The sequence below is a fragment of the Balaenoptera musculus genome, chromosome 5 (assembly GCF_009873245.2).
Source record: "Balaenoptera musculus isolate JJ_BM4_2016_0621 chromosome 5, mBalMus1.pri.v3, whole genome shotgun sequence".
NCBI lineage: Eukaryota > Metazoa > Chordata > Mammalia > Artiodactyla > Balaenopteridae > Balaenoptera > Balaenoptera musculus.
The window spans coordinates 138,400,523-138,422,266 of record NC_045789.1 but is presented as its reverse complement, the minus strand read 5'-3'; the positions used below and the strand labels follow the sequence as shown (position 1 = coordinate 138,422,266).

Here is a 21,744-nt window from a genome sequence, read left to right as displayed (position 1 = left end):
AGATACTTTTTTGGTTTAGTACAAACCATCCATTTAAAAGTTTTTCCAGGGAAAAAGAAGCCATGCAAATGTAGTATGTATCCTAACTTTAGATACTTAGTAAATAATAATATGAGAAATTTGTTATATTTTAAATTGAGCAATAAACCTGATATTTCAGCTGTGGACAATTGAACACTCTGTATTAATACTTATGAACACCCCCAAAACGTGTACATACGTGTGTGCGTTGCCTTTTTGTACGACTTCTAGAGAAGAGAGTTTGGCCTGCACCCTTGGAGACAGAGACAGGGCTGACCCAGTGCCGACACCCCCTGCCACCTCCCAGTGGGGAGGGGGGGCATCCAGAGGGCATTCGCACAGCTGTTCAGAAGGTGACAAACAAGCCCCTACTTGAGCCAGGCCGAGCCAGATAGCTGTGACCCCTGCCCTTTAGGCTTCAGCGTAGTAGGAAGGCTGGCAAACAAGCGTACGGTTACAGTACAGAGTGGCCCCTGCCAGCCGTCACGTGCCCGCTGCGTGCAGGACCATACGCCCTGCATCATCTCATTCAGGTCTCACTGCAACCCTGTGAGGTGGGCTGTTATTCCCGTTTTACAGATGAGAGAAGCAGGGCTTAAGAGGCTCAGCGACTTCACCGGGTTCACCCGCTGGGAAGTAGCCATTCCAGCATTTGAACCCCAGCGCGGCTGTCAGGTTCAGCCTTCGTGACTGCAGCTGAGGCGAGGCCCTGGGCAGTGGGCGCCCCGAGGGAGAGCCTAGCCCGCAGGCTGTGCGGCCAGGGCAGGATGCTGGGGGCGGGCAGCCACGTCCGGTTGGGCATTCTGCGTTCCACTCCCAGAGTGGGAGTGGGCGGGGGGTACTTCAGTGAGCAGGTGGGTCAGGATTGAAACAGAGGGAGCTGGGGATGGTGGCCCGAGAGCCATCCCTCTGGAGGGAGCTTTGGACGGTTCCTCGACGGCAGGGGGTTCTCAGCTCCCCTGCCAGCCCCCGTGGCAGGAAGGAGGTGTGGGTCAAACCTGCATTAACACGCACCTGCCCTTCCAGGCCCTGTCGTGGCATCTGATGCACGAGCAGATCCCGCTGAGTCTGGACCTGCAGGCGGGCCTGGACTGCTGCTGCCTGGCTCTGCAGCTGCCCGGCCTCTGGCACCTGCTGTCCTCCGCTGAGATGGTGACCCACGCCTGCTCCCTCATCCACTGCGTGCGGTTCGTCCTAGAAGCCCGTGAGTCTACCACCGGCACGGTTTCTTGCCTCTGTCTCTTGAACCAGTAATCAGCTCCGCAGATCTCGTCACAGACGTTCATTTTGTGCCACCTGTTTGCCAGGTGCTAAGTTGGGAATTGGGGGTGAAGAGGTGGATGAAATATGGGCCTTGCCTCAATCTCCAGTATCTTGGGGTCTACACTAGGATTTAACTTGAATTTGCTTTTGCAGTCATTTTGTTTAGATTTTGGAATTCTAGCTTTCATAAAAAATACTTCTAATTTATGTCCCTTTGATTTCTGGTCCTAGTTGACTGTTTCATCCTTTTAGTCCTAGATGATCATAAGATTAATAAGATTGTATTCAAAAAATTATTTGTTTTCTGTTATAGTTGAAATGCTTGTTTCTATACTGCATTGTAATACTAGTATATTGAAAAATAAAAGTGACTTACTCTTTTCAAGGGACGATGTCCTTAACAAGGGTCATTAGCCACAATTTTTAAAAAATTGGACATTATAGTTTACATGTTGGAGGGTGTTTTGAAGTTTTGTATTTTTAAATTAAGCATTATAGAGTGGTGTTTTGAAGAGTCATTGTTTAAATTGTTTTCATCTGTGCATTTGTAGTCAACTTGAAAACGAAGATCCAGGGGCTAATTTATCAAAGCCAGACTTCTTGGGGGTTGCATTGATGCTTTCAGCAGTAATGAATCATGAACCATCTGATAAAGACCCCCCGGGTTAGAGGTGGCAAACAGCAGACAGTGGGAAGGACTTGGAAATCCGAGTGTAGAAGTCCAAATCCTTGCGCATTTTGGATTAACCTAGAGATTGATACCTGAGTCTGGTGCGTCTAAGATGGTCTAAAGTTGATTCTAGGAAATCTAGACCTCATTTGGCATAGTCTATCACTTTGAAACGTTCATGAGGCTGCATGAATGTGAAAATCTGAATGAAAGGAATGGGAATTCTTCTGTTTGTTCTGTTGTGGTTTTAGTTGTGGTGCAGCCTGGGGACCAGCTTCTTGGTCCAGAAAGAAGGACGAACACCCCACAGGCCGCCAGAGAGGACGAAGTGGATTCAAACACACAGAGTACGTCTTACCTAGTGTCTTTGGGGGCTTGAAATTCATTCACAGAAGAGGCCTTTAAAGCGGTCAGTGTGGACGTGTGAAGCTGCCTTCACTTGGCTGCGTCCTGGTGCTCGTCCCCGAGTTCGGGGGCGACTCGGGGGGCTGCCTCGCACGTCCCGCTGGCGGGCACCCTCTGCTGTCTGGCTCCCTGTGAACCCCACACTCCGCTGGGGTGTCGCGCTCGTGGGGGAGCCTCCTGCCCTCCATCCTCGCTCGCTTTCCCCACCACCCCCCGCCTCTGTTTTCACCCTGCACTTGCTGCTTCTGTGTCCTTTACCTCAGACTCCGAGCTCCTTGTGGGCAGGGCGTCCGTTTTCCTTCTCTGTGTTCTCACTGCTGTAAGTGATCAACACATGTTCACTGAGTAACAAACGAATGAATAAAAATACTAAGAAACTTAAAGTTAGTGGAAATACCATGTGAATATTAGGTAACCTGAGTGTCTGTTTCAGCCATATATTTTGGCGGACTTTTAAATGAAAATTCCTCCTCTCCCTACAGAAAAAAAAAGAAAAGAAAAAAATACACATCTCATTCATTTAAACCTATTCAAAATCATTTAAACCTAGATTTAGCCATGTACCTTAGTTTTTCATGTACTTTCTCCCGATTCAGGTATTTTACTCTCAAAATGATGGCAAGGCAGGTTGGGAGGAAAGCTTCTTGTCACCAGGGGCCTCCAGGCTCTTTCCCCAGAGGGTCTGGTGGGAATGCCAACCTGCAGCCTGTCCCACAAAGGGAAGTAAATGCCCCACCTGGCAGTTCTTGGCTGTCTTTCTTATGGAACACTCTTACTTGGAATATCAAAATCTTATCCATGCCCTGTTGGCTTAAGAAACATGCCTTTGTAACAGCAGGTAGATAAATGCTTTGTGTCTTTTTTTGCCAGCTTTTGCTCAACCCCACTTAATGACAAGAGTGTTCCTGTCGGTGGTGTTAAGATAGGAATTTTTCTTCCTGTTACCCACTCAAGGTTTTACAGTTGCACAGCATCTAGAAGCGTGGTGTTTTGTTCACAGCCACGCTCTTCTCTGAGCCTCTATCTCAAGACTCTGGTTCTGCCATCCCCGAGTTTGTGACTTAGTGATTCCTTACTGATAACTGAGGAACGTGCAAACACTCACTTCCTGCTCGGCCACCTTCTGGCTGTGTGGCCTTAGCAAGTTACTGCCCTGTGCTTCTGCAGTACGGATAAGAATAGTACTCACCTGATGGGGCTGCCAGAGGATTAAGTAAATTAATCCACATAAAGAACCCATGACAAGTGCCAGGCTTGCTGTAAGTGCTCAGGGAATGTCACCGTATGTTAGTTGTAATTTGAATTTCCATCCCTCTGAAGATAGTTGCGGCGTTTCACGTGGTTGAGTCAGAGCAGGCAGGCCCACTGGCTGGAGCATATTTAGTTCGGGTTAATACAATTGTGCTCGTTCTCCATGGCCCCATTTAGGCTGGTTAATTTCATCCTGGCCAGAGGAAGAAGCTCACTTTCTTTATCACCTCAGTAGGATGGTACCTCTTAAAGATGGTCCCGGAAATGGTACTAAAGTCACCCTTGTTTCTCTTAGTTCAGGGCTCGATTCCTTAAGTCCAGTAGTCATTCCTTCTCTCTATGAAGAAGTTGCCTAGACTGTTGAATCTCATGGACGGTGGCTAGTATCCATCCACAACCCTAAGCATTTATCAACTTGGCAAATAATTTTTTGGCACATACTCTATGCCAGACTCAAAGTGAGGAAGAATGTGCCCCTGCCCTCGAGGTGCAGTGGTTCTTAAACCCTCAGGACGTGGAGTTTTCCTCAGCATTCTGTCTCAGGACTTCTCGGGTAGGACTCGGCAGCCCGTCAGAATCCCTCCACCAGCCACCAGAACCCCTGATCTTGGGGAAACGGTGAACCGAGGATTACAGCGTGGGTCTCTACACACCAGCCTAGGGGCGAGCGAGCACAGGGTCCTGGGAGAGCCAGAGAAAGCCAAAGCCCCGGGGAGGGGCTGCACCCTCCTCCTGGGTGTCAGCTGGCTGCACATGCAGGGTGGGTGGGAGGCTGGGACCAGGTTCCAGGTGTTCGTGCCAGTCTTGGCCGATGTGGAGAGGACTGCTTGTTTAGATGGATGTGAAGGAGGTGAGATCTGTAGGCCTTCAGCGACCGCCTAGAGTCTCGTGGGCTCCACGTTTCTGGCGGGCGTGGCCGGCAATGGGGCTGTGCCTACTATCTGCGAGGGTGGGAAGGTCAGGGGGAGGGATGGTGGGTTTGGGGTGTGTTTTGACAGAACGGTCCTCTGTCACCCACGGTGCCTGTTTAGACCCTCAGTATGTCGCTGCAGCCTGTGGGATGGTGGCCGAGATGGTGGAGGCTCTGCCGTTGGTGCTGGCCTTGGGCCATAAAAGGAACAGCAGCGCCCCAGCGTTCCTCACGCCAGTGCTCAGGAACATCGTCGTCAGCCTGGCCCGCTTGCCCCTCGTCAACAGCTACACGCGCGTCCCGCCCCTGGTGAGTCTGGCCCTCCCTTTGCACAAGACCCAAGCAGCGAGGGGGACGCGCGGGCAGGCCCCAGGCTCGGGGCTCTGAGAGCACGAAACCCCTCAGGTGACCACTTGCGGTGGCCAGAGCATTCCTTGGTTGCATTCGCGACACCGGGCTGGTGTCCTCGGGCGTGATGTGGCTCAGTCGTTGGTAGAAATGCTCCAAAATGGGGTGAGGCATCCTCACATGATGAAATGAGATTTTTTTCTCCCACAATGCTGTATGTGATTCCGAGGTCCTCAGGCTCACCTGTTGAACGGGAGAGCAGAAATTATGCCTCCTGGAGTGGGCGTTTCCCTTTAGGTGGTCACCCTCGGGGGCAGCTCGGGGGTACGGCACAGCTGCAGCTCCTGTGCTCTTTTAAAGCTGCCTTCGGAACCAGGTTCAGGAGGGCGGCGTCGTGGGACCCGGCTTCACGTCACAGAGGGGCCTGGGCGGGCGGGCCGCGGGCCGCAGGAGGCTGCACTGCTGCCCTCACACCTGCTGGAGGGAGAGGTGGGGCGATGGGCTGGCACCCGCGGGCTGGAGCCGGCAGAGGGAGGTGGGCCGGGACCGAGAGGCAGGCGCTTGGTGCTGCCTGGAAGGGTGCGTGCCCGCCGGCGGGGCTCAGCCTCTGTGCATGTGAGGTTCCGCAGCGGCTGCACCGAGGCCGTGGTGTGCCCCGACCCCGAGGGTGAAGAGGGTTTCGCTGTGGGAGCTCTTTCTGAGGAAAAGCCCAGTGACGTGCTGTCCTGGGGTCGTCGTGGAAACTGGGAGTTGTGGGCGTTGGCGAAACCCGGCACCCCGGGGTGGGGAGAGCTGGGAAGTCAGGTGTGGGTCTCAGCCCGGGCGCCGCGCTTGGGCCGTCGCTGCAGGTGTCGAGACGGCTCACCTTTGGGTGGGAGCGGGGAGCCGATGCAGGCGGGCACAGTCCGGAGGCTTCGATGGCTGGCCCGGGTGTGGGAAGAGCCGCCCAGACCTCGCACACCGTAGATGAAACTCCACGAGCGTGGGCTTGAACCCACGCGGCTCCACGACCCTCCTGTGGACGTGCAGCAGGGTTCGGGGAGCAGGTGAGAGGCTGAGAGGGCGTCTTCCAGAGGCCAGTGGGCGCTGGGGCTCCGGGGGCCAGCCGGCCGCCTCCTCGAGGCCCACTGGCCGGCTTCGGGGATCCAGAGTGCGAGCTCTGGCCGGCAGCAGCCTGTGTCCTCCGAGGGGGTCGGCTCGGCCGGTTGGGAGCTGGGCTTCTGCTGCCGGGGCAGCCTCGGTCCCTCCGGTGTGCGTGGCAGTGCCAGACGACAGAGCTGGACTTGACGGAGTTTACAAACGGCTGGCGTGGCTCTTGTCGTGCTTGCTCGTGGTAAATATTTATGTGTGTGGCCGAACCTCACGTGCTCCTGCCAGCCTCTAAGGGTTGGGGGCACCTGCGCGGGCGGCCCTGGGCAGGTCTGGGAGCCCCCGTGGCACCGGCGCCCAGGGCCCTCCCTCCGCCGTGTCTGCGCTCAGGAAGAGGTGGCCGCCAAGGAGCTGCGCCGAGAGAAAGCGTGTTTCCTGGCTCCCTCGCGGTTCGGCCATCCTGACTTGACTCGGGAGACTATGTCTCTTTCATCCTCTCAGGTGTGGAAACTCGGATGGTCACCCAAACCAGGAGGGGATTTTGGCACCGTGTTCCCCGAGATCCCCGTGGAGTTCCTCCAGGAAAAGGAAGTCTTCAAAGAGTTCATCTACCGCATCAATACGCTAGGTAGTCCGGGTCTCCCCTCCGGCGTGGTTACACGTCATCATGCCTGCCCTGGGGGAGCCAGGGCTGCAGTAGTGGGACCCGTCTTCTCCTTTTATTCCACAAAAGAGTTAAGGCATAACATAATCGTGAATACGTTCTGTAATGTACACAGAGCTGTCACAGTGAAAAGTTTGATCCAAGTTTGTGTGTGTGTGTGAGAGTTTAATGCCAAATTTTCATGTGCCAGACTTGTTTCAGGTCAGGAAGGGTACCCTAGTAATTGATAATGCTAAGCCAGATTCAGCCTTTGTATAGCACCTAAGGTAAAGGGCAGCAGTGATTTCCTCTGAGTGCTTCCTATGTGGTCACTGATGCCCCTTTTCTCGGATGCAGAACCAGCAGCCTGGGCGAGATGGAGCCAGAGGTAGACGCGGGGGAAGTAGGCTTTAGGTGGACAACACTGGGCTTTGTGTAGTGTGGGGCACGTCGTTTTAACCTCTGGGTTTTCCTGTCCTCAACACCCCCATTCTTGTCACTTGTAGCCCTAATACAAGTGACATGGCCACCTCCGCCTCCAAGGTCACGGGTGGGGACGTTAGCGCAGCCCTCGAAACAGTCGTTCATCAAACAGCACCTTGAGTGCAGCTTGTGACGGTGCTTGAGGGTGGCCCCTCAGAGATGCCTTCCCGGAGGGCTTGAGCACACACACCCCTGCTAGATTACATTCTTTTTTGACCTACTGTTCTTCTTGGTGGGGTCAGAGGGACCAGCGCTTTAACTTTTCTAACAGCTGTACTGAGGTGGAATTCACACAGCACACCCTTCACCCACTCAAAAGTTCAGTTCTGTGGTCTGGGGTGTACGCTCAGTCTGGGGATGTGATTTCTGGAGGACTTTCCAACCCTCTGGTGAGCAGGGCAGAAGCGACTCAGACCCCATTTGAGTGTAGCCTGCTCAGATGTCCCTTTACTTCATTGCGTCTACACAGCAGGGCTCCAGAGGGTGCCTCTCACCGGGCTACCTGGGCTGAACTCAGCCTGGCCTCTTGTGTGGCTTTGGACCTGTGTGCTTCGGTCCCGTCACCACTGGGCTCGGCTGGCAGTGTTGCCGCGTCGCAGCGCTGTCGTGAGGGTCCAGGGAGCGGCTGTATGTGGCGCCTGGGCCAGTGAGAGCCGGAGGGCCCAGCTGCCACATGGCATCGAAAAGTCTGAGCAGCAGGGGACCCTCTGTCTAAAGTGACATTTGTATTTCTAGGGTGGACCAGCCGTACCCAGTTTGAGGAAACGTGGGCCACCCTCCTCGGTGTCCTGGTGACTCAGCCCCTCGTGATGGAGCAAGAGGAGAGTCCGCCCGAAGTAAGGCCACGTGCGGGCGCCGGTGTCTGCTGGCCGGCACACGGGCGGTTACAGCAGCTCGCGAGTCATCCGTGGTGGGGAAAGGCAGGGCAGCAAGCTCTTACTTTTCTGTCTTACCGTATTTTTAAAAGGTAGCCAGATCATGTCATGACTGGTGTTCCAGAGCAGGAATGAGTCTCCCCAGGGTCTGGGCACCCTAGAATCGCGGCCGGAGTGCGTTTATCACAGTGCTCTGCCCTTTCAGGGTCAGTAGTATTATGTCCTTTCTTGAAAATATTTTTGAGTTTTGTTTCTCAATATTCAGGGTACAGTGTGTAGCAACATTTCATCAAAATGAAAAGGCACGTCATAAAGGCCACACATACGTACCTGTGTTCATTTCTCTTGACTGTTTTGCGAAAATTTTATCAGGCTTCTTGGGGTGTTAATGCATATTATGTTACTTTAATATTAATAAAAACATGTTCAGATAAAGCAAAGCCTGAAACATTAAGTCATGAGATATGTTTTTAATTCTGACAGAAGGTATGGTATGAGCGTTCAGAAATGGCCGTTCAAAGAGTATATATGTCAGACATCATCAAGGTTGTCTTTCACAGGTGTGGAACTAACAGGTTGTCATATGCAGAGTCCCTAAAATCAGTGAGGAAATTTAAGGACAGTTTCTTAAAAAGTAATTCATATTTGGAGGTTTGTGCCTGTAGGAGACCTTGCTTTCAAAAGCAGCCATTTGCCCATCAGATTCATCTCAAATCCCAGATGTGTGTGGGTTCTGGTGAACTTAGGCAGACACAGCAGGACCCTGGCTGGGAAGGCACACCCCCCTGTCGCACTCGGGGGCCCCCGCCCACAAGGCCACGTGGCTGGACAGCCACGGCCCGCAGCTTCTGCCCACAGGTGGGGCAGCGGTGGTTGCCTGTGTTGTGACTTGGTGCCGTGGGCTCTCCTTCCAGGAGGACACGGAGAGGACCCAGATCCACGTCCTGGCCGTGCAGGCCATCACCTCCCTGGTGCTGAGCGCAATGACTGTGCCCGTGGCCGGCAACCCAGCCGTGAGCTGCTTGGAGCAGCAGCCCCGGAACACGCCCCTGAAAGCTCTCGACACCAGGTTCACCCGGAAAGCCCTGTGTCTCCAGGGACGGCCGCGGTGGGAGCAGGGAGGCGCCAGGGTGCCCTTTCCCTTGCTGCCAGGATTAAAGACAAAAACCCCGTGCAGGGGGTGCAGATACAAAGTGGCTTGGTGGCTGAGGCCTGATGACTCGGGCATCCAGCGTTTAGGGCAGATTCCGAAGGAGCTGATAGAACACCTGCGCAGGGCCTGCAGACGGGAACCGCCCACAGAGGGTGTGGGCACGGGGCTTGGAGGTGCCTGTGTTTCCTTGAGGCAAAGCTGGGGAAGCCTGGTGGTTTTCACTTGTAAGATTCGGAGGAACCAGATGTTCTGTGACCTTTGTTCTGAACTTTAGGTTTGGGAGGAAGTTGAGCATCATCAGAGGAATCGTAGAGCAGGAAATTCAAGCGATGGTTTCAAAGAGGGAGAATATCGCCACCCATCACTTGTACCAGGCGTGGGACCCCGTCCCTTCTCTGTCTCCAGCTACTACAGGTACCTGTGGGGAGAGGGCCGGCTGTCCCTGGGGCTTGCGGGGAGGATGGGTTGAGTGTGGGTGTCAGCCTATGCCCTGGGCCGGTGGGCACAGCTGGACAGTCCCGGCACCGAGGCGGGGTCCCAGGAGGGCCCGTCCACCAGAGCTGTCGTCTGGGCTCCCAGAGGGCTGCCGGCTGGGTAGTCGCCTCGTTCGCGGCTGCTGACTCTTAGCTTTTACACCTCAGCCCACAACCGGTTCCGGTTCAGAGTCTGAAGCTGGTTTGTTACAGAGAAAAAGTGATAATTCAGCGTCGCCCCCCTGGCCCTGCCAGCTTAACGGGTGGTGAAGGGCTAGAACACCCCCGAGCCCCTCGCGGCCGTGCAGGCGGCACTCACGTGCCCTCGCTCCTCAGGTGCCCTCATCAGCCACGACAAGCTCCTGCTGCAGGTCAACCCCGAGCGGGAGCTGGGGAGCACGAGCTACAACCTCGGCCAGGTCAGTCCCCCAGCCTCCGTCCAGCGCGAGGCCCCATGGGGCGCGTGGGGACCGGGGGGCCTGTCCGGGTTCTCAAGCTCCTCCCCACCGCACCCTCCGCAGAATAAGCATGGCACTCTTTTGCACTTGTGTGGAGCTTTGTTAAGCAAGTAATTCAGAAAAACGGGGTCCTCAAGTGACTGCCAGCGAGAGGACCAGCCTTGAAAAGGGAGCCCCACTTTCTGGTTCAGTTTTGTGCCGAGACGTCACCCCGATGTCCCTTCGGAGCGAAGGTGTCCTTCCCTAGAGGCCCGTTCCTTCCCTCTCCTCGGCTGCCCCCGCCCGTCACTTCATCAGGTCTTTAGTCCTGAAGGCAGAGCGCCCTGAGCAGCCCTGCTGAGTGCTGGGGGCTGCTCGCCTCAGGGACCCCGGGCAGTACCTGCGGCTCAGCGCCCCTTGCCTCCGGCCCTGAGCGTCGGCCCCCTGTCTTGTGCCCCTTGAAGGTGTCCATCCACTCCGTGTGGCTGGGGAACAGCATCACGCCCCTGAGAGAGGAGGAGTGGGACGAGGAGGAGGAGGAGGAGGCCGAGGTCCCCGCACCGTCGTCCCCGCCCATGTCTCCAGTCAACTCCAGGTTCCCGTCTGCCTCTGTGTTCACGCGATCGGAGAGCTCTGATTAGTCACTTGACTTTACGGGGTGCCTCTGGAAATGAACATCTCATCTCTGTTGGGGGGAAATTGCAGGAAACACCGGGCTGGAGTCGACATCCATTCCTGTTCGCAGTTTTTGCTCGAGTTGTACAGTCGCTGGATCCTGCCGTCAAGTTCAGCCAGGAGGACCCCCGTCATCCTGATCAGCGAGGTGGTGCGGTCGGTGAGTTTGCCTCCCCCCCGCCCGGGGTTCCCGGTCTCTGGGCGCCCGTGAGGGGACGCGTAGACACGGGTGGAGGATGTAGTACTCCTGGAGACAGTGAAGGAGCGGTTTCCACTGGTCCAGTCCCTGGCAGTGCCACCCGTCAGTCCAGTGGGAATGTCGTGGGGACGGCACGTTAACCGTAAGGTCTGAAGGGTCACCGTCCTTGTCCACGTTGTCTCCTCGGGGGCTTGTGATAGACGGTCCCCTGACCACCAACCCACCGACCACCCGACCACCAAATGGTGCTTGAGAAGCACCAATTTAGAGCAGTTGTTCTCCAACTGTTGGCCGGGGGATTTCTTTGCATCCTTGAGATTGATGGGGACCCCAAGGAGCGTTGGTGTCTGTCGGTGACATCCATCCATGCTTGCAGTATTGGAAGTCACATCTGAGAGGTTTTAAAACAGTTACTTATTCAGTGCTGGCTTCTCTACGTCACCCAGATTAGCCATCCAGCAAGGAGAGATGCCCAGTTACTGGAACCGTCTTGTTACCTGTGCAGCACAGGGTTTTTATTATCTTTACCGAAAGATGTCTCTTTTAGGTAATGACAAACTTTTTTTTTTTTCAAGTCTGTTTTTCTCAATACTCCTTTAAAGGTTTCTAAATGGTTTCATATCTGGTCAAGTTGAGATTTTTAAGAACCTCATTTTTAATTTGTAATGTAAGTTACAAATTGATTTTTTCAAAAAAGTCAAGTTTAAGTTCTGCTAAAGATCTTAAATTTTAAAAAGTTATCCATTTAAAAATAATAAGGATAACAATTTCTATTTTAAAATAAATTTTTAAAATTAGTTTTTGTATACTTCTTTTGCAAATCTCTGTAATGTCTGGCTCATTAGAAGTCCCCTGGGGGGACTTCCCTGGTGGTCCAGTAGCTAAGACTCCACGCTTCCACTGCAGGGAACGAGGGTTCGATCCCTAGTCAGGGAACTAAGATCCCACATGCCGCATGGCGTGGCCAAGACTCTTGTATCTCCTCTGTATTCAGTCTGTTAATATTAAGTAATTTCTAGAAAATACCACTGTACAGTTGGGAGAGCACAGGAGAGAAAGGCAAGTAGGGTCTTAGCGTTTTTAGGAAAATAGTTTTGACCTTGTGGCCCTGAGAGGCTCACCTAAGAAGTGCTCTTTTAGATGATTTGCTGAGTGTCCTGCTGGCTTGTTGGTTCAGCTCGCCTGGGGCCTCTGAGAAAGGGCCAACCCCAGCCTTCCCTCACCCTCCTAAAGAAAAAGGGCCTTCATACCTAATCAAAGTTTGCTTTTAGATGTAACGTGAACACTGAACGTTTCGGGGAGACAAAAAGAATCATTGCCAAAGCATTGATTTCCAAAACGATCGCCCATTTCTCCATTCCGGGGCTCTGGGTAGCTTCGCTGGCGGCGGCCTGGGGGCGGGTTCCCACACGGCAGCAGTGTGTGCGTACAGGCACTAGGAGGACACGCGGGTACAGGTTTACAGTGTAGTTTAGGTTTCCGGGTTTTGTTGGTTGCTTTTCCCGGTCAGGGCTCCTGTGAAGTCCCGCGTTGCGCACTTCCCATAGCGTAACTCACCCCTTCCTGCCCGAATGTCCCGTCGCCAGCTCCTTGTGGTCTCAGACTTGTTTACGGAGCGCAACCAGTTTGAGACGATGTACCTGACGCTGACAGAGCTGCGGAGGGTGCACCCTTCGGAAGACGAGATTCTCCAGCAGTACCTGGTACCCGCCACCTGCAAGGCGGCCGCCGTCCTCGGGATGGTGAGTGGGAGGCGGCGTGGGGCCTTGGCGCGCGTCGCTGTGGAGTGTGCGGTGCTGGGCGAGCCTCAGTTGGGGCTCCTGTCCCCTGGTCCCCCAGGTTATCCCGGTGCCTGTCCCCGGAGGGGCTCGGCGGGGGCAGCGGGGCTGGCTCCTCCTGGACGGTCGCCCGTGGTCCACAGCGCCCCGCTCTCCTTCTCCGTGTGCTGCAGCCCCCCATGCTCCCTGTCCTCAGAGCCTCCCCCCGGGGCCGTTTGTCTCAGTGACCCTGCGCTCCCACCCCCGGAGCTGGATCCTGTGCTCTGTTCTGAGCCCAGGGCCCGGGCGGGCCTTCTCCTGAGCCTCGTAGCTGTGCCTCTAGCGGATCGGGACTCGCCATCTTCTGTGGCCGCATCACCACGCGGTACAGACACAGGAAGTACTGACCGCAGGCCCTGCCATTCCTTAGAGCATGTTAAAATACCAGCCCTGCCGTTGGAGGCAAATAGCGTGACTCCAGGCCACGTGGCATCAGCCGGTCACTGCTGTTTCTCGCTCAGATGTCTCCTGGAATCCAGCTCTATGCTAGAATAGAGACTCGTTCCCTGAACAGACGCAGGGGTGGCCGCCATGAGCCGGGCATTTGGGACCATTGGCGAGGGGCGAGGTGGCACCCAGGTGCCTCTCCCACGTCCCACACCCATGCTGTCTGTCCTGTGCTGCCATTTGCGGAGCTCTCCCCTGTGCCCCACACACCCTGTGTACAGGCTGGCGGAGGTGGGGCCGCCACGATCCCACCTGCTCCCGAGGAGGCCGAGGTGGGGGGTTGCTGACTTGCTCCAGGTCGCACAGGACGGGGCAGACGTGGGGTGTGAGCTGGGGTCTACGACCGGAGCCCTGACCGTCCCCTCCTTCCCGACTGTTCCCCCATTGAATTTGTCCCTCCGAGCCAAGGCCCAGAGCAGGTACCATTCATCCTGGGTGGCCTTCGGCCCTGGGGCCACCGTCCAGGGAACAGAAACAGTGAGTCCGTTGGCTTTCCGCTGAGCAGACAGCTCTTCTAAGCGTCGGCCCTCTGGGTGTGGAGACGGAGGTTTGTGCAGCCAGGCTCGAAGGGGTCCTTTTGTCCTTGCGGGAGTTTCAACTGCTGGGTTTGTTTTCATGGTAATTGTGTTTGTGCTCTGGCCTAGATCCCTGAGGTAAATGTTGTCAGTAAATGGAACGAGTGATCATGGTTTTCAAGAAGAGGCTTAGGCAGGATGGCGCGGGGACGCGGACTCACGTCCCGGTGTGAAGGGCAGCGCAGTTTCCCTCAGGACGCTGCCTTTCTGCAGGTCGTGGCCTGGGCCCCTGTGCAGCACCAGCGTTCCCGTTCCCCAGTGTGGGGAAAGCTGCGCCCTCCGGCGGGTCCTGGTGGTGGTCGGTGGCCTTGGGTGTGGGCAGGAGGAGGAGGAGTCCTCAGCGGTGTCAGCTCCACCGGGGCCCCGGGACAGAGTTCCTGGGGAGGGCTGCAGGGCCAGGCAGCCTTCATGGCTTTTGCAGAGTGAGACAAGGCCCTCGGCCAGCGGTGGTCGCCTGTGTCTGGGCGGGGTGGTCTGTGAAAAGCAGTGGTCGCCATCTCTGCCTTGTGAAGGTGTCTTCTTTGATGAAAAGCCGATCTGAGGTGCGGAGTGTGGTGCTGAGTGTTTACGTTCCTGCCTCTCTCCATCCTGCTTAGGCTGCTGAGGGAAACTAAGACCATTTTCGTACAAGTTAGCCTAGGCTACCGTTGCGGGTCCCCAAGGCCACACCAGGAGGACACGCAGGGCTCACGTATACTCGGGGCTCTGATCCATCACAGTGAAAGGCTGTGAAGCAGAACCACTGAAGGGAGAGGGCCCGGGGGCGAGGTGCAGAGGAAACAGGCGCCAGCTTCCAGAACCCCGTCCCGTGGGGTCACGCGGGCTGCGTTCCACCCCCAGCGACACGCTGTCCCCAGGGAAGCTCGTCAGAGACTCAGAACCGGGGCTCTCATTGGGGGCCCGCAGGCTCCGCAGGCCCCTCTGCCGGGCACACACCGAACTGCAGCCCCGGGGAGGGGGGAAGGGTGCCAGCACAGACACAGCAGAGGAGGCCCAGGGAGCCCCCCATCCCGACACCCCAGCCCCCGGACGCCAGCCCAGGGCCAGCCCCGCACGCAGGCCCAACCGCAGCGCGAGGCCGGCCTCCCTCGGCCCCCACGGCGCTGTGAGGCTAGCCCCCGCGTGTGCTGTGCCCCAGGACAAGGCCGTGGCAGAGCCGGTCAGCCGGCTGCTGGAGAGCACGCTCCGGAGCAGCCACCTGCCCAGCAAGATCGGAGCCCTGCACGGCGTCCTCTACGTGCTGGAGTGCGACCTCCTAGACGACACCGCCAAGCAGCTCGTCCCGGCCCTCAGCGACTACCTCCTCTCCAGCCTCAAAGGCGTAGCCCAGTGAGTGGCAGTGGCCGGGACCTCCCGCTGCTGCCTCCCTCCACGCCTTCTGTCTGACCAGGGGCGGGGGGCTGTGAGAAGTGACGTTCCGCACGTCAACGCGTACGTCAGACCCTGGCCGTATCATGGGCAGGGGTCAGCGGGGACCCAGGCAGGCACCCTTCTCACAGGGACAGCGGCTGAGGTCCCTGAGACAGGAGGACACCACGTGCCCTCAGGTGGGAGTAGCCGCCGTGCGTGGCTGAGCTTGGCCCTTGTCTCGTTCTCAGCTGCGTGAACATTCACAGCCAGCAGCACGTGCTGGTGATGTGCGCCGCGGCCTTCTACCTGATTGAGAACTACCCCCTGGACGTCGGGCCAGAGTTCTCGGCATCCATAATACAGGTGCGCGGGAACGGGCGTGGGCTCCGTGCTCTTGGACCTGCACAGTGGGGCCCTCGGTTGCTTTCGTCTGGGGGAAGAAGCCTGAGCGACGGGAGGCCGGGCGTGGCTCTCTGACTGGGAGGTCTTCCTTCCTGTCCAGATGTGTGGGGTGATGCTGTCTGGAAGTGAGGAGTCCACCCCGTCCGTCGTTTACCACTGTGTCCTGAGGGGCCTGGAGCGCCTGCTGCTCTCCGAGCAGCTCTCCCGGCTGGATGCGGAGTCCCTGGTCAAGCTGAGCGTGGACAGAGTGAACGTGCACAGCCCGCACCGCGCCATGGCGGCCCTGGGCCTGATGCTCACCTGTATGTACACAGGTGAGCAGGGGGCCACCTGTGCCCGGCGGGTCAGTGCCGCCGAGCTCCGACGCACGGGACGCAGACCACAGGCCCCTCCGGTTCTCAAGGTTGCAGAGCTGTGCGGGTGCCGGAACCCCGCCTGGGAGCGGGTCTGCAGGCGGACCCCTGGGCCCTGTGTAGCTGGGCTGGGCCCTGGGGTGCTGGGGGCTCCCGCCACCTGGTCTCAGATCATCTCTAGGGGTTTAGGAAACTCCTGCGTGAGTTCCAGGCCCTACTTACAGAGCCTGTGCGGTTTTACAAATGAAAAGAACTGAACGGCTTTGTTTCAGGCAAGGAGAAAATCAGTCCAGGCAGAACCTCAGACCCCAGCCCTGCCGCCCCCGACAGCGAGTCAGTGATTGTGGCCATGGAGCGTGTGTCTGTTCTTTTTGACAGGTAAGAATGGAGCCCGCCCTGCCCTGCCCTGCCCTGCCCTGGAGCTTTAGCCGGGAGCTGCTGCTTCCTGCACACCCGCTCTGCTCTCGGCCCGCCGCTGGGGGCTGCCTGCTTCCTGCCTGTGCCCTGAGCGTGCTCGCGCTGCCCTCGGGCTCTGCTCCAGCGGGCAGTCCTAGGACCCCAGCACCCGGGTTTGGACTCGACTGGCTCCGAGGCTGTCCCCAGTGCTGGCGTGTCTGCTGAAGGCGAGGGGCAGTCCGGCCGTGCGGTAGTGTCGGGAGGGCCTGTAATGCGACTGGCCGGCAGACCTGCTGCCTTGTGAGAGGAGTCTTGGCGCCACGTTAGCAGTGGCTCAGGAGGCTTCGGTAGACTGTGGTACAGACTTAAATGACAAACACAGACATCTTTGAGAGCCTGCCCCCGACGTGTGTGCCCTTGTGTCCAGGACTGGCTCAGTTTGCGGCCCTGTAGAATAGGTGAGGGGCCTCATCCGGCTTTGCCCCAGGCCTCTTGGTCCAGGCGACGTGCTGTGTCTGTGGCCTTGGGGCAGCCGACTCCGCACCACTCAGCCTGACAGGTCTGGTCAGCTCGGTCAGCAGGAGGCCAGTTGGGGTTTCACAAGAGCACACTTAGCAGGACTTTCTCCGTCTGCTCTGGCCAGGTGAGGGGTTGTGGGAAGCTGAGCGTGTGGGCTGTTTTCACGTTGAGCGTTGAAAGCGTTTACAGTCATTCTTCCCTCACTTTCATCGGGCCCTCCACGGTGGGCAGAGGCGCCCACGCTCAGGCCCCTGCGCACGTGGGGCTTGCGCTCCCATGCCTGCTGGTGGGAGAAACACTTCAGCCAGTGCAGTGCCGGCGTTCAGCCTGACCACTCTCCGGACGCGCGGGGGACACTGGCTTGACAAAGCTGACTTTCAGTTGCGAGTGTCGCCCATGCTGGGCAGCGGCTGGCGTCTGCAGACAGGTGGGTCAGGCACGCCTGGGCCAGTTTCCAGGTCCCTTCTGGTGCTTTTCAGTCACACATAGCTTTTCTGCACAGTCGTCTCTCGGTATCTACGGGGATTGGTTCCGGGACCCCCCACGGATTCCAAACTCTGCTGACGCTCAAGTCCCTGGTATAAAATAGTGAAGCACAATCCGCCTCTGTATCCTTGGGCTCTGCCTTCATCCAACCAACTGCGGACTGAAATTCGGGCGCGGAACCCACGGATACGGAGGGCCAACGGTGTGCGCTAACGGGACGGTAGCGTGAGTAGCCTGCTGGCCGCCTTCCCAGCTGGCACCTGGAAGGACGCTGCCCAAGATGCCCGCTGAGGGTGTGTTGAAGGGAGGTGCCAGGAGGGCATCAGGGACAGGCGGGTGAGAAGGGGGCCTGGCCGAGACGCCGACAGGTTCCAGGAGCGTGTGGACACTGGTGAGGACAGGCCCTAGCGAGGGCGCGGTTCTGTTACGACTGACTTAATTCCCCCATAACGCCACTGCCCCAAACCATTTCTGCTTGTTACTTCAGGGCCCCTTTTTGGCTTGGGGGCCCCCGCGCGGGTTGGGAGCCCTGGGCAGGGTGGGGCTCTGATCCGTGTCTCCTCCCTGCAGGATCAGGAAGGGGTTTCCCTGTGAAGCCAGAGTGGTGGCACGGATCCTCCCCCAGTTTCTAGATGACTTCTTCCCGCCCCAGGACGTCATGAACAAGGTCATTGGAGAGTTTCTGTCCAACCAGCAACCGTACCCGCAGTTCATGGCCACCGTAGTGTACCAGGTGAGGGCCCAGCCCAGGGGAGCCCCCAGACCAGGTGCCTACTACCCTCTGAACGTGTCGGCCCCGGGGACTTGCCAGATCCTCCCCTTGAAGCCAGCCGCCACTCTTCCCCCGAAGCCGGTGTTGACGGGGTGGCCCCCGGGCTCTCCGCCCTGGCAGGTGTTCCAGACTCTGCACAGCACAGGGCGGTCGTCCATGGTCCGGGACTGGGTCATGCTGTCCCTCTCCAACTTCACGCAGAGGACCCCGGTCGCCATGGCCATGTGGAGCCTCTCCTGCTTCTTTGTCAGCGCTTCCACCAGCCCGTGGGTTTCGGCGATGTATCCTTGCCTGGGTCCTGGGGCCCCGCGGGGCGTAGCACTCCCAGCGGCAGCACCGCCGTCAACATCCAGGTTGACGTTTGCGTTAAGGTTTTGGAAACCTAAGTTCTGCAGAAAGCCCGGGTGTCAAGGTGATGTTTACTTTAAGCCCCAAGAGAGTAAGCCATGGACAAGGAAACAGAAAACCGTGTGTTCCCTACGCAGAGCAGGAGGGGCGGGGCCGGGGTGTTGCTCTGAGGAGTGCGGGGGGGCGAGGCCCCCCCCCAAAGAGCTCCTCCCGCCCGCTCGTGGGTCCGTGTAGCTCGGTGTGTCCCTCGTGCAGCTTCTCGTTATTCTTTGTCACGTGCCTCGTATCACTCTCTTGGGTAAAAGCTTAAGTGAAGATCCAGTTGCCACCCCCAAGATGCTGGCTGCCAAAGGGACGTTCTCCTCCTGTCAGCCGCCCCCCAGGACAGACCGCAGAGCCTCGGAGCAGACAGCTGTCCTGGCGCTGTCAGCGGCCCGGGAGGGCGGCCCGGCTCTGCCCTCAGTGCACGGGTGCCGGGCCAGGTAGGTGCTGCCGAGAGAAGTGCCCTCCGTGGGGGCTCTGGCTTCCCGGAGCCAAGGTGGGAGGCAGCTGCCGCCTCCACCCTGTCCGCGGCTTGGCTTGGCACTCGGCACTCCCGGGCCGTTGGCAGGCCTGTGTCGGGGCAGAGGTTTCCAGGGAGGATGGGAGGTAGGCCCCCCCGCACTTGCAGCCTTGCGCCCTTAACCGCCCTGCTAGCCTTCCCCACGTCGTGAGCAGGATGGGCAAGCTGGAGCACGTGGACGTGCACCTCTTCTGCCTGGTGGCCGCGGACTTCTACAGACACCAGATAGAGGAGGAGCTCGACCGCAGGGCCTTCCAGTCTGTGTTCGAGGTGGTCGCCGTGCCGGGAAACCCGTACCACCGCCTGCTGGCTTGTTTGCAGAATGTCCACAAGGTTGCCACGTGCTGAGCGCCCACACGGGCGGAGGCGAGGTGGCGCCAGGACTCGGGGCCCCGCCTGCACCGCGCGGCTCCCTCACCGCGTGCAGGGAATGTATGCAGGAATCTCTGGGGTGGAGCCTGAGTCCTTGCAGGGAACAAGAGCAGCCGTTGCCGACCCCTCGTGCTAGAGCTAGCGGTAAACGCCCGTCGCCCGGTGTGTCCTTCCTCGTGTGCAGCCTGTTCGCTGTCGCCGGCTCACGGCTGCTCCTGCCTCGGCTCTCGCAGGTCGGCCGTTAGCCCCTCTGCTGTCCCGCAGGCGGGAGGTGACGCCACGGGCCTCCAGGAGCACCCCCCGCATCTCCCCAGTGAGGCACGGGGTCCTGGGGTCTCGTTGGCTCCCGCAGGCCTGCGTGCCGCGCTGGCGTCGGGCCTGGGCCGGGTGGGGTGGCTGGGAGCACGACGGCCCGCGCCGTTCTTCCCTGTCTCTGTTTTCTTCTCAGGATTTAAAGTTTAATTATATCAGTAAAGAGATTAATTTTAAGGTACCTTTCTATGCCCGTGTACAGTCTGTGCATTGCCAAGTCTGTGCTGCACATCATGGCCTCCGAGGAGGTCGACAGGAGCCCGTCCCTCTCCCTCCACGAGACTTACTCTGGCGTTCCTCTCGCCCAAGCCCTAGCCCCCCGACACGCCGCCCTTTTTTGTGCATTCACGTTTAGTTAGAGTTTAGGGAGGTGTTGGTGTGCAGATGTCTGACCGGGAGTTCCCCCTGCCCCCTTACGAGTTGCGAAGGTGCCCCCGTGGCTGTCCTGGTCGTGGGCAGTCAGCTCTGGGGCACAGACGGCTCTCAAGGCTCTCCCACCGGTGACGGGCGGCTCCTGGGCACTTAGCCGGCCAGGCCGGCCCGCCTGGCTGTGAGCAGCCTCTGTCCTGACCGACACTGTCGTCCCCCCGCTCCTGTCCTGACCGGGGCCGCGCTCTACCCAGGGGCTGGCCGACGGGTGTTGGGATCCGAGTCCCCCGTGTCCCTCCTGCACAGTGGGGCCCAGACGCTCGCCTGGCCTGGCAGCCCCGAGGGTGTAACAGCGTTATTTTTCTGCGCCCCTCTTGGTCAAGAGCAAAGCTTGGTGTCCTGGCAACTGTTTGAGAAAGGCCCGAGCACCTCCTCGGCTCCCTTTCAGTCCATCCACGGGGCCTCCTTTCAGCACAGGAGGGTGCGGATCTGTGCCCACTGGACCAGTGGTGGGGCCGGAATGAGGCCAGCCAGGGCCGCCACTTCTACCCCAGGCCCCGGCCCCTGGACCAGCTGTTTCTGGGCCCAAAGCAGCCACATCATCAAATGCACACGAGGCGTGGACGGTCGAGTGCCCTTGGCCAGGGGCTGGTGGAGCGCTTACAGGCGGGGCTCTTCAGGTCCCCAGAGGCAGCCAGTCATTTGGTCACCGTCGTGCTGGCCAGTTTGGTCATGAGCTCACGTGCAGTCAGGTTTTGGGTGTTTCATTGGCAAGTGGAGATGACTGTGAAGCCGACTTCCAGAGTCTGCAAAGGGGAGGGGTCCTTCGGTGCACGGCTAGCTACCCTCGCGTCTGTCTGTGCGACGTCTCACCACGGCGCACACAGCTGCGGGCACGGCCCCAGGCCGCTCCCACCCCCAGAGCTACCGTGGTTTGAGGCCGGCTGGGGTCAGAGTGTGCGGCCAGGGGAGGCTGTGGGAGCCCCTCCTCAGAGCAGCCCTTGGCTTTTCCCCACCAGCGCCTGGCAGAGGCCTCGCCCGGCCAGGGCGTGAACAGTAGAAACGGGTCAGAGGTCCAAGTAGGACCTTGGGGAGGAACTCCTGACTCTGAACAAGAAGTGAGAAAGGCACCGCTCTCTCTCCCTTTTCACTTTGGACTCCCACGTTATTTCAGCATCTCTGAGATAGACGCATCGCAGGCTGACGTTGTCCCTGCTGAGATGTTTACGCTTGTTAGAAATAACACTGTGAATGTAAAACTGGGAACCGTTCCCCTGAGGAGTCATAGCACCAGGCTCAGCTGAGTTTGGTGGGTCCTCCTTGTTACCACGTGACCTGTAACAGCCAGTGCTTAACGAGGGGGCTTGAGCCCAGCTCTGGCCCTGGGTGCCAACCCAAAGACTTGCCGGTGTGCCCCCGAAACGGGTATGAGTTTATGAGTGAGATCACTTTACCTGTGGATGAGTATGTGTGTAATGCGTTTGTATGTATCTATATTCATCAAGACACAGGCACGCGAGGCCTCTAAGAATGGCCGTCAGTTCTCTGTAGAAGCCGACCTTCCTTAGACCTGCCCTGTGGAGTCGGCTGCATGGGGTCACTAAAATCCCACTGAGAAAATAGTCCACCTTGTCAGCTCTTTGCAGAAGGGACTGACTTTACCAAGTTCCTGAAAGTCTACGGCAAACACCAATCATATTGTCAATCCAAATTTTGTTGAAAGTATCGTTCATTTGACCGTCAGGTTTGTTTTCTGTTTTTTGGGGGGG

General features: G+C 57.9%; 1 protein-coding gene across 5 annotated transcripts in view; it reads left to right on the top strand.

The window, feature by feature from the left end:
* The window catches only part of HTT (huntingtin), a 138,554-nt gene extending 118,761 nt beyond the window's left edge, over positions 1–19,793 (top strand). For 3 of the 5 annotated variants that reach the window (XM_036852124.1, XM_036852125.1, XM_036852122.1), the window contains 18 exons: positions 1,048–1,225; positions 2,206–2,301; positions 4,642–4,829; positions 6,459–6,585; positions 7,819–7,919; positions 8,873–9,027; positions 9,386–9,525; positions 9,921–10,003; positions 10,486–10,616; positions 10,727–10,856; positions 12,482–12,637; positions 14,873–15,063; positions 15,333–15,447; positions 15,587–15,800; positions 16,112–16,217; positions 17,811–17,973; positions 18,133–18,293; positions 19,057–19,793. In XM_036852124.1, coding sequence (XP_036708019.1) covers positions 1,048–1,225; positions 2,206–2,301; positions 4,642–4,829; positions 6,459–6,585; positions 7,819–7,919; positions 8,873–9,027; positions 9,386–9,525; positions 9,921–10,003; positions 10,486–10,616; positions 10,727–10,856; positions 12,482–12,637; positions 14,873–15,063; positions 15,333–15,447; positions 15,587–15,800; positions 16,112–16,217; positions 17,811–17,973; positions 18,133–18,293; positions 19,057–19,270 — 2,649 coding nt within the window. In that variant the 3' untranslated portion in view covers positions 19,271–19,793. Of the gene's footprint in view, positions 1–1,047; positions 1,226–2,205; positions 2,302–4,641; positions 4,830–6,458; positions 6,586–7,818; positions 7,920–8,872; positions 9,028–9,385; positions 9,526–9,920; positions 10,004–10,485; positions 10,617–10,726; positions 10,857–12,405; positions 12,638–14,872; positions 15,064–15,332; positions 15,448–15,586; positions 15,801–16,111; positions 16,218–17,810; positions 17,974–18,132; positions 18,294–19,056 lie in introns of those variants that run through there. The other 2 variants (XM_036852123.1, XM_036852127.1) reach the window with 2 other exon arrangements.
* Positions 19,794–21,744: the final 1,951 nt, after the last annotated feature.